The 12,142-nt window shown below is 36.2% G+C and overlaps 1 protein-coding gene across 1 annotated transcript; it reads right to left on the bottom strand.

Moving 5' to 3' along the window:
* Positions 1-3,390: 3,390 nt before the first annotated feature.
* Positions 3,391-8,095, bottom strand: LOC146141081 (claudin-7-like). Its single transcript, XM_083392261.1, has 5 exons — positions 7,679-8,095; positions 6,428-6,530; positions 5,927-6,027; positions 5,289-5,431; positions 3,391-4,686 (listed from the first exon to the last, which is right to left on the bottom strand). The coding sequence occupies exons 1-5, from the start codon at positions 7,859-7,861 to the stop codon at positions 4,515-4,517; spliced, it is 702 nt and encodes a 233-aa protein (XP_083248387.1). The 5' UTR covers positions 7,862-8,095; the 3' UTR covers positions 3,391-4,514.
* Between the last annotated feature and the right edge of the window lie 4,047 nt (positions 8,096-12,142).

Below are 12,142 nucleotides of genomic sequence, written 5' to 3'. Positions count from 1 at the left end.
ATCATTGACTCTGATCTAACTTAAATTACTCTAAGTGATAGTTCTCTAAAAAAAAATATTATTTTTGTGTTGGTTTTTAAAAAGTATTTTAATCTTTTGGGGGTTTAGATTGTAGGGGTATGGTCTGATAATGAGTCTTCATTTATATAATTGCCAAGATGAATCGACCACACTCCTACAAGATTTGAGATGGCCTGTCTTCGTGAGGCCATTCAGGTCCAATTCTTTCCCTTAGTTCAGATATATAAACAGTCAATTTTTGCTGTCTTCAGTCAAAGCTGTAAAAGCCTCTCTCTGGTTCAGTCACAAAAGCACTCAAGTTTGCTGTCTGAGTAGAAGCTATAAAAGCCTCTCTCTCTCTCTCTCTCTCTTTATATTGATTGAACACGCTATTTATAGACGAGAATCAGTTAAGAAAATTTCTGCGATAAAGAAAGATTTACGTCATTAATTCTTATAATACTTAACAAAATATCACGTGATAACAAGGCGTGGTCTAAACCTTTTTCTCTCGACTCTTATAGACGGAAATAATATTTTTGTCCAAATATGGCTTGAACAAAAGCGCTTCGCTCTACATTGCGACGTAACTGGCGTTCGATTCTAAAATAATGGATTGTTGACAATAAGGCGAATTTCAAAACAAAGCGCTCACATTAAACGGATATACGTAACATCACATACAGCTCTGACGCATAAAAATTGGTGTAACAAGGCATTCGTTGCAAACTCTAGCAAGAGATATCGGCAATCGAATTTAAACAAAATCTTTCATGACGCAACATTAAGGCGATAAAACAAAGAATTAATTTGATGTACTGACGTGTTGCGACAAATACTCCCTTTGCAAAGGTTTTGCAGTCATTTCGAATATATAGGAATGACATTATTTTCCAATTGTTTTCGTGTGTTGTGTTTCAGCTGTTGTGAAATGCTTATGGAGCATTGGACGCGAAATTGTCCGATCATTTAACGCATTTGCGCAATTGTTTTTGGTTCGATTCCTGATTCCTCGAGAAAATTTTCGTTTGTGCCTGAACTGGCAAGGAGGATTTTGATGTCAGCGTTCGCTGGTTGCTTGAAATGTGTTTCATCGACACGCCAGAGCAGTTTGCTGTGGCTTTTTTTGCTTTTCAGGAAATCTGTGCGGCTTGCAGGTGAAAATCCCTGCGCGGTGCGTTGCAATTCTGACGTCACCAGGAAGCCGTTGTTTTGCGCGTTGCATCTCGATCTATCGCTTTGTCCAACGCTTGTTGTGTTTGTTTTCTGAAATTTCAAAATATTTTTCCGGCAGATGTGTGTTCGAAATTATCTGTAGCAACACTCAGTATTCAAGTTATTTATATTTTGGTTATAGACACACATATTTTCTATACTTATATATATATATATATATATAGGCGCGACAGGTTACACTTAAAGTTTGAGACAATTAATTACTGCAATTTGTAATTACTCACGTTACATCTTTTGCGATTCAATACAAAATTAAATTCTTTTGATTTTTAACATTGAGCAACATTTCCTTAAAAATTTGTATTTTTTTTAGTTTGCACAATTTGTTCAATGTAAGTTTTAAAATAACGACGCATCACAAGAAAATACGCTTTGAAGTTGCTGCTTATTCACTATTGCTTTCAACAAAAGGCAGGAAATGGGGTGTTCCTAAAGTTGTGATTTGAAAGCTAATGTTTCGCGTGTGGATAAATCATTATGCTTGATACGAGATGTTTAAACTCGTGTGTAAACGCGGCTGCGTGATGAGAGAAAAACAGACAAAAACCCAAAACGTACCAAATGTTTAAAAGAATTCGGAAATTTAACACAAAATTATTTCGTGCACAACAAAATTAAGTCGTGATTCACAAGTTTAACGCGTTGATTTCAAACTATTGAGGTCCAAGCACAAAATTAAGCTCTTTTAACATTTATCAAAAGATCGTGCGATCGATGTTTAAGCTTAGACTTCATAGATATAGACTATACATAATTTGCGAAATGCGATACATAATGGTTTAATAAAAAGTCGCAATAAAGCAATTTACAGACCTTTCAGTCGATATTTTTACTTATTATATATATAATTTTCTTTTTATTTTAAAAGTATAATAGATTTTTCACCTGATAAGCTAGGCAGAATCGCAGTTATAGTGAAATCCATGTGCAATTGCGTTTTCCATGATTCCAAACGGTGGTGATGTCTTTATCGGCAACGCTTGTTTGTATTTCGTGTTTCGAATTCCAAGCAAATGCTTTGCTGACGCTATGGAGCGTCTCTTCACGTATCTTTCGATGAGATTAATTTCTTCTAAAGCTGGCTTCTTGCAAGTTCCAAACATGACAGTTTTTAGGCGGCCGTTTGTAGGTGGTCCATACAGATTAAGGCACATATTTTTTCTTTGAGCTTCGTTTCTTCAGTCTTCTTGGGAAAGTAGTTTGCAGGTGGTTCGTTCGGATTTAGATTCAACTTTTCTTGAGCTTCGTTGCTCACTCGGGTCGCGCCAATTTGTGAGGTGTGTGTGTCCGATTAATGAGTCTTCATTTATATAATTGCCAAGATGAATCGACCACACTCCTACAAGATTTGAGATGGCCTGTCTTCGTGAGGCCATTCAGGTCCAATTCTTTCCCTTAGTTCAGATATATAAACAGTCAATTTTTGCTGTCTTCAGTCAAAGCTGTAAAAGCCTCTCTCTGGTTCAGTCACAAAAGCACTCAAGTTTGCTGTCTGAGTAGAAGCTATAAAAGCCTCTCTCTCTCTCTCTCTCTCTTTATATTGATTGAACACGCTATTTATAGACGAGAATCAGTTAAGAAAATTTCTGCGATAAAGAAAGATTTACGTCATTAATTCTTATAATACTTAACAAAATATCACGTGATAACAAGGCGTGGTCTAAACCTTTTTCTCTCGACTCTTATAGACGGAAATAATATTTTTGTCCAAATATGGCTTGAACAAAAGCGCTTCGCTCTACATTGCGACGTAACTGGCGTTCGATTCTAAAATAATGGATTGTTGACAATAAGGCGAATTTCAAAACAAAGCGCTCACATTAAACGGATATACGTAACATCACATACAGCTCTGACGCATAAAAATTGGTGTAACAAGGCATTCGTTGCAAACTCTAGCAAGAGATATCGGCAATCGAATTTAAACAAAATCTTTCATGACGCAACATTAAGGCGATAAAACAAAGAATTAATTTGATGTACTGACGTGTTGCGACAAGATTACAGAGGAAAATAAATCATAACTTGAGGCGTATATACTAAGTTCTATTTAAAAGTTTGCAATATTTTATTTCCCGGCATTTTGGGATTCACTTGTCCTATATCCTTAGCAAAACAACTTCCAAATAATATCACTAAAAAATATGAGCGAATACATTTATTAGGCAAAATATACGGGTTAACAAACCGACCAATCCGTCGGTTTGCTGCAAAAAACGGTAAATAAGTGCACGGTAACCTTAAAAAAAACAGACAAACAATTGGATTGTATGAATATTTCTTAAATTGTTACAAAAATTGTTGCTAAAAGGACTACATGCTTCAAGAAAGGCCTGAACTCAAAGCACCTTCCAATGATGGAACAATACTTTTGTGGCAACCGGTAAGGAACACTTCTTTCACCGACATAAAAAGTAGCAATACTGATGCGAGCAACAAAACAAATAATAAAAGATTTGTGTCCCAGTAGCAAAGTCTTTTAAAGATCACTAATTTAATCTTTAAAATATCACTAAACAAAATAGTTACGGCAGCGTTCGAAGTATGTCAGTCGTTATTAGCTCGTCATTGCTGCAAAGCACCATATACCAGGGGTTCTTAAACTGGGGTCCATGGACCACCTAGGGCAGGGGTTCTTAAACTTTTTTTGCCGCGGACCCCTAAGATTTTCTTTAATCTCGCGTGGACCACTATAGGCAAAAAAAATTAAAAAATGACGTCATAAATTGACGTCACAGTACAAATAGACTTCATCAATTTGCTGATTTGGGTCCAAAATTGTGAAAGTGAAATGGCGTCTAAATACATTCAGCGCAAAACCGTTTTATTTTTAATTAAATTGATTTCTTTAATAAATTGATTACTTTTTAAATAAACACTAATATTTCAATTAGACCTTCATTGACCCCCAACGACTAGTTCACGGACCCCAGTTTAAGAACCCCTGACCTAGGGGTACGTGAGCTTGATTGTTTTAGGAGGTCCATAAAGGCCTATTGAACTATTAGTGTTTATTTAAGAAGTAATCAATTTTTTTATAGGTAAAACAGTTCAATAAAAATAAAACGATTTTGCACTGAATGAATTTGGACTTCATTTCCCATTTTTTGGAACGAAAGTAGTAGATTTATGAAGTCTATTGGTATTGTGACGTCAATTTATGACGCCATCACTGAAAATAGTTTTTTGACACTGGTCCATGCGAAGCCAAAAATCTTTTTAGGGGTCCGCGGTTAAAAAAATTTAAGAACCCCTGCCCTATACGCATCCAAAACTTTTCACACGTACGCGTCCGATATTGGGGCGGCCGATTGGGGTCCACCGTACCCGTACACGTTCTGGGGTTCCTGGGTACTCCTACCGCACCCTGTGCAAAGTCCAACAGCCCCAGCTGCGATGGAAATAACCCCGCCGACCCAGCCGATGAAAAGACTTTCACCAAATATCCACCTACCAAAATGGCAAAATTGTTAAACATATCGTAAATTGTACGTTAGACATATCGTAATAAAATGGTATCGTAATGTATTGTATCGAAATCGTATCGTAACAGTATCGTAATGTAGTCATATCGTGCGTAATCGTTTTGAAATCGTATCGTAATCGTATTGTCATCATATCGTAGCTTTATCGTATGAAAATAGTATTGCATCGCAATTGTTTCGTAATCGTATTGTAATCGTATCGTAATCGTATTGTAATTATATCGTATTGTAATCATATCGTCCTATCGTGGTCGTATCGTATTTGTATTGTAATCGTATCGCAATCGTATTGTCATCACAACCGTATCGCCCTGCAACCGTATCGTTATCGTATCGTAATTGTATCGTATTGTAATCATATTGTAATGTAATTGTACTGTATCGTAATAATATTGTCATCATATCGTAATCGTATCTTAATTATATCGTAATCGTATCACATCGCATTCGTATCGTAGCCGTATCGTTATCGTATCATATCATAATCTTATTTTGATCCTATAGAACGCATCAGGAGTCCTGAAATAAACTAATGCAACGTTCTGTATCTTTTTATCGCATTCTGACCTTGTCACAGTAAATCCACGCTGCTGGAAAATAATGCTCTCTTGGTAGATCCGGTAGACGTCGCCCGCGTACCACGAAACCGCAACGATAAGGAAAATTCCGGCGATGATTCCGAGTCCACCTCCAAGTCTACGAGCGTTCCTCTGTTGCAAAATTACAAAATAAGTGCTGACTTTACCCGGCACCTTCTAACCGTTTTTTTTTTTCAGAAGCATATTCGATTTTTTCATCACATTTTCTTTTTGTTTTTTAAAGAAGGCTTGTCCCGTGTGTGCCCTTTCGCTTTGTGATAAATTCAATATTCCTTACAATATTCAATATTTGTATTCAATATTTTCCTTATTTCCTTAATAGACCCGATAACTTACAGCTTAAAATTATCTGCCGAGAGGCACCGATCACAGCTTATTATTTGGGGAGGCACATAGTGCGATTATGTTGTAGGTTGAAGAGTGGTTAATTTTAATACAAAAAGCTACATTACAAACATGTTATCGCCTCTCGCAAAGACAAAACGCCTTTATATCCTTTTGGTTTGTCAAAATGTTTAACATTTTGCGTGGTTAAAACAGGCATACAAACAATTGGAGATGCATGACCACTTGGTATCCCTGGACCCTGACTGCGAACACCCTTACCTGCACATGCGTAGCCGAACAAGTACAGCACTTCATTCCCACCATAAAGGCAACAGCGGAAATTAAGCCGACAAGAATGGAACCAATGCAGAATCCTCGGGCTGCAAAGTTTAGTGATCAGTAGTTGGATGGTATGCAGTGTTGTAATGATTGTAAGTCAACAACTCAAAAAAGTACACTTATGTCACTGTTTTTAAACGACATGACTTGACTCAAGTATTTTGGACAAGGACAAATGACTTGGCTTGGACTTAGGGCATTGTGTCAAATAACTTGGGTTAAAAATGCTTTTTATAAAATGTTTGGTAATAAAATTGGGATAATAAAATTCAAGTTTAGTAGGCTACCTTGGATGACGTAGGCCTAAAGTTTGTTATTAGCAAGCTGCATTTAATTTGAATACTTTTCTGTTTCCTCAAAATATAGTTTCGTTGCCATGTAACTCATTTCGTAGTCAAGCTTCGCTAAACTAACGGCCAAATATTGATTGTGTTTGTTTACCTCCTTGTAATCCAGCAGGAAGGTTGATGAAGAATCGTTGGTAATACTCACAATCCCAGTTTCCAGTCGACAGCCGTGTGCATTCTATCCACAGACCTTTGTGCTGAAGAGCATTCACGTAATTAGAATTGGTAAATAAATAAGATAATCAGAATAAATTCTAATCACTTGAGAAAAATGTGTAGGTAGGGTCGCTTATATGTTAGCGCAGAGAATCCAAGGCCTAGAACAACACATTTTCTAGCTCTGATTACTGCAGTGTTGAAAGTAATTTTGCAAAGACTTAACACAGTCATTTGCGAAAATAACAAGTCCAATAGCAGTCAAAGACATTTTCATTAAGTGAACTGGAAGTCAAGTTATTTTAGTCAAAATCAAACGTTAAATTATAAAAATTGGTGAAGTCGCAATCATTAGCGATATTCTGATTTTCGAACATAAAAAAAAACGTCAAAGTCATGTCAAGTTATTTTGCCAAAAAGACTTGAATCATGTAAAGCATTTAATAACGGTGACTTAAGTGTTCTTAAAACAAATTATTGAAAAGTTATTACAACGCTGTTGAATGGGTAGCGTTGTAAACCTGTTTAGCGGGTTACCGGTATACCGCAACATTTAAGTTTTATTACATGTGAAGTGTTTTAATACATTAAAAAAAATCTACATTGGCATGGTTTGACGAGTTAGTCTTATCCCAGATTTTTTAGTTGGTCTAGTTTAAAATAAGTCTCGAAACAAACTTTTTATTGTGATTAAAACGTTACAAATCCAAAGCTTGTTCTTTTTTGAAATATTCGTTTAAATAAATTGAGTTTCTTACTACACTACAGGTTACAATGTATTTTTTAGAAACAAAACAATCACAACTCAATGTTATTATGCAATATAATGCATTGTTGTTATAATCTTGGTCAAACAACTTGTTAAATATAAATAAGTCTCACACTCCTCAGTCAACGCAAAATGATTTGAAAATAAAAAAGGAGTTATTTAAAATCTTTGGTTAAAGTAAAAGAATTGATAAAGAACACTTTATAAACTAAAATAAGACACCCTAAGCAGTAGCACACAACTCTAAAATAAGCACGTTTCTTAGAAAAAAGGATATTAGTGTTTTATAAGAAACTATACCCCAAAATAAGCACAAATCTTAGAAATAAGCACGGTATGGCAACCCTGACTATATGGAACAAGGCTTCTTATCAAACGCAAAGGTTTTACCCAGTATTGACGTCATAGATAGTGACGTACCTGTTGTATGTCGTCACGGACGGTATCCTCCGGTGAATTTCTGGCCCAATTTGGGGTAAATGTGGCCGCGATGGCCATACAAAGGCCAATTATGAGGCCAATCAAAGCAATATATTGGCCGATGTAACCCATTGTTGGCAATTTAGCAGATATATGAGGTATTTTAACAATCTGTTTAACCATTAAATTCCGCAAAATTAAATACTGTAAACTTTTATTGTATGTTACTCAAGGTATTTGTTTTGTATTTGTAAATACTCAGACTTTTGTATTTGTAAATACTGCATTCTAACAAAACTTTGTAAGGTTGACACAAAGTTAGGCCTATTTCAATCAAGAGTTTATAAATAAATTCCTAATAGATCGTTCCTTCTCTATTAACTCATAACAAACTTCATATTTTTTTGCTTGTTTGAAATAACCTATTCCTTTTCGCAAATGACCAGAAATCTTGGGTAACTAAAAAAAAACAATCCATATAAATTCGACCATAAGTTAACTTATACAACTAAGTTTATATTGGAAAACGATCGCTGAAACAAAAGGCTGTAGTCACATTTAGCAATCAAAAGCTATAAATAAAGTATTGACAAATAGACTGCAACTGCTAATGCGTGAATATACCTGTTACGTAAAAAATATCTCGCAAGTGACTATTCACTGTTTCAAAATGATGGCTTAGAGCAGTGGTTCCCAAACTTTTTGGGCGCGCGGCACACTAAAAATTTTTTAACTTTTCGCGGCACACTTTTAACAGAACAACAATAGAGAAATTTTACAGTCACCCATAACACGACAAACTATATTTAAATGTCTCTAAATTGAAAATTCGTATTGAATAATGCGTAATTAGTTCGAAAATGCTTGCGTGTATACCTATTTGGAATACAAACACTCTCTTTTCCAAAATTACAAAAAAGTTTCGCGGCACACTTGACAATCTCTCGAGGCACACTAGTGTGCTGCAGCACACAGTTTGGGAATCACTGGCTCAGAGCCTAGGTATATGGAAAAATTTGACATCAAATAAAGTATAGGAAGAGGCGATTTGCCCGGCTGTTCCGTTTACCGAACTTCGAAATTTGCACTACTGTAACCGGATCCGCAAAATTAAGTCGTTTACAGTAACACTAACCGACAGCCTAACCAAGATAATGTGCAGAAGAAGGTACTTCTCAGTCGCAAACTAATTTTATAGCCGTGTACCGAATTTTAAACTTCGAACTTCGGGGACCGGCTCATTCTTCCATATATGGAAAATGGACAAGTTACCGCATTTCAGTGTTTTTTTCAAGGTGTTTTGGGGGGCCGAAACGGTCCCCCAAATTTCTCCAGCGGTTTCCCAAATTTTGGACTTGCAACTTTTTGGTATTTAAATGAAACACTTGCGGTCTCTTAAAACTACTTAGCGGTCACCCAAACCAAACCTTAAAAAAAAAACTGACGCACTTTTTTTAAAGTTCGAGAGTTTTTTAAAGTTCGATAACGGGTTGCCAGGCAAATAACCTTTTCCTATAAAGTATCCACGAAGTTATAACAGATGTAACTACCAATGTGACAAAAACTTTTATGGCAAATGAAACGGCGAACTCTGAGAAGAAAAGGAATGAAGAACCTAAATTACGCGCTGCTGGCAATTTCTCTTCCCTACGGCTCCGAAGCTAAACATAGAGAAATATCTGTCTCGTGATTTTGAGTCAGACGAAATTACGACGAACTATTCCGCTCGAAATTGTGTTGTCGCAATGTGGTTCTTCGGGGAACTGAAATCCACGCCCAAGTGTTTTTGGTGGGAGTGGAAGACGGACGCCTGTTTATTATTTATACAGTTCGACAACACCGGCTATATGCGGTGCAATGTTGTGACTTGAATTGGCGGGCTGTATTTTTTAATGACGCTCGACTAGTTATGAACAAACGTCTTTAATTTGTCTCGTCTTTTGATGACAGTAGAATACTTTAGCAAAACTAGCAATTCAGTTAAGACACAATGAAAAGATCTTAAAATATATATATTAATTTCGACAACAAAGGCATCGTTATGATTCATTCGAATTAAGATATACTGAAAATGCCTTTCTTGGCAAAATAAATATATAATTAGGATTTTTTAATTGTGTCTGACCTGAATTACTATAGCTTTGCTAGAGTATTCTGCTTATTACGGAAAGACGTCATAAATTAAAGACGCTTTACATAACTAGTCGAGCGCCATTAAAAAACACAGCTGTTATCGATCAGGAATTGAGGTCGACATTTATCTTGTAGGGGTCAAGGTGATTTATAATATCACATATTCAGTGCAACGTCTTTTCATGGTGTCACTGCTTGTCCATTTATGATTACAATGTAGTAAAATGTTTTGCTATGAGCAAATAGTTGTTGCCTTCTGGTAATAACTAATAGGATTTCGCATTAGACAAAACCATGCGCAATAAATATATTTCTACAAACGTTTGGGTTAAATTTATTTGGAGTTTTGCGGAACCCTGTCCTGTTTTACAACATTATACACTTTTAAAAAAACAAATTAATCAAGTGACCGAATGTTTGTAAAGACCCAACCAGTTTTTATTAATAATAACTAAAATAGAGAAAAAGGCACAAGACAAACCAATTATGAATAAGAAATCTCTCATGTAGTTAACGACCATTTAACTTTGTGTATCGGCACAAGTAAAGGCCCTAAACTGCTTTTTAACTAAACCGAATTTGCTACAGCGCCACCGTGTGTTCGCGTAATTTCGCAATATTTTCCGAAAGACGTTCGCAAATGCACGTGCGATGTCGTGTCCACGTTTCAGGGCCCACAGTTTCAAGGAACACTATGTACTCGTGCTGGTATGCGCTAAAACAACCAACCTCTCTCTTAGAGCATGACGTAATGTCACGTGCGTCATAAACAGTTACGTCATCAGGTTTCAAAACGGCTTTACGTTTTTTTCTTAAGAAGCACCCCCGCTGTGTGACTAATTTTAGATTTTGTGTAACTAAACATTTATAAACATGTTTACGAATAATTGTACTTTTACTGTATAATTTCACTCGTCCACAGTTTAATGTCACACACAGTAAGGTGAACTGCTGCAGCAAGGCATTTCTAAGAACTGTTCTAATTTGTGTTACTTTCTACTTCAGCTGGACTAGCACGAACCCACACGTTCAGAAAACATCCAGCCTTTACAATCATCATAAACCTTTAAGACAACAAACCTCCTATCAGTGCTACTACATTGATCTCTATTCAGGCACCAATTTGCCGTAAGCTTACACCTTACAATTACATGATGACCCGTAGAACAGCCCCTTTGAGCAGTCGTCGTTTTGCCATTAAACATTCATAGCGATTTAACATGACGACACAAAAAGAGCCAATAGGTATATTACGGCCTAAAAGCTTGCCTGATGCAAAATAAAGCCCGACTTTCAACGGTTAATTGTGTTCGCTGTAGCCTTGTCAGTCGAGTACTGCACGTTTCAGAATATCGTCAACGCCCTTGGCTATATAAACTCGAGTTTGAATTATGCGCGGCATGAATCAAACCGGCCTACGTGATGAAAAGTCTGCGTAACTTTGCTATGTCTATCGTGGTCCTATTTTGTCCATGTTTGTTAGAAATGGGTTTGCTTGCTTTTATAAACCCGAAGTTATCATTTCTGCTGACATGCATTCAACGAGTTATGCTCCATTTGTTTCAATCTAAATGGCAAATAATACGGATCCTATTAAAGCGATTTAAAATTGGCGTTTTGGGTGAAACCAAAATCTTATTTATACTAAAAGGCACCTCTATTCTAAAAGGCATCTTTGGCAAATAATTTGCCATATTATATCGACATTAAATATCCCTGATAAATTTCTGGCATTTTATTGAAGGAGTCAAGGTAAGTTTTTTCTTACCGGCGCTAATTCGATGACCGGGAACACATAACTGGAATTACTATTCGACCTTGTAGCCTAGCTGCAGCATACTTTTGGTGCATCCACGCGCTTTCTCCTAAATTCACAAGGAGGATTGATTCGCCGGTTACAGTTTTCCAATAATATCACGCACGTAATGAGGATACACGTAGAAGAAAGTCACGAGGGGAGTCCAATATATCATAGGAGAACGTCTGTTCCTCAATTATGGCGATGATTACTATTAAACAATGGGAGAAATGTTCAAACTAAGTTCGAGCATCAATCTCTCTTTTTTTTGCAAAGTATAGTTTCAAAAACTTATTTTGTAGAAATCACCGCTATCCAATACGTTTCCCAAGGGTTAATGATAATATTAAGAGTGTAGAACAAAAACCAACATGTGGTAACAATTAAGCATCTTATATTGTAGGCTACGGAACTGACACTGTATAAAACGCGTACTTCTATAAAATAAAATACAGTAATTATAAACCGTATGTCTTAAAACATTGTTTCCCGCCTATCTTGATTCATGTACAGAAATCTCGATAATAATCGTT

The sequence above is a fragment of the Ascidiella aspersa genome, chromosome 6, assembly GCF_963924565.1.
Source record: "Ascidiella aspersa chromosome 6, kaAscAspe10.2, whole genome shotgun sequence".
In the NCBI taxonomy this organism is placed as follows: Eukaryota; Metazoa; Chordata; class Ascidiacea; order Phlebobranchia; family Ascidiidae; genus Ascidiella; species Ascidiella aspersa.
This window is presented reverse-complemented; position numbering and strand designations above follow the sequence as displayed.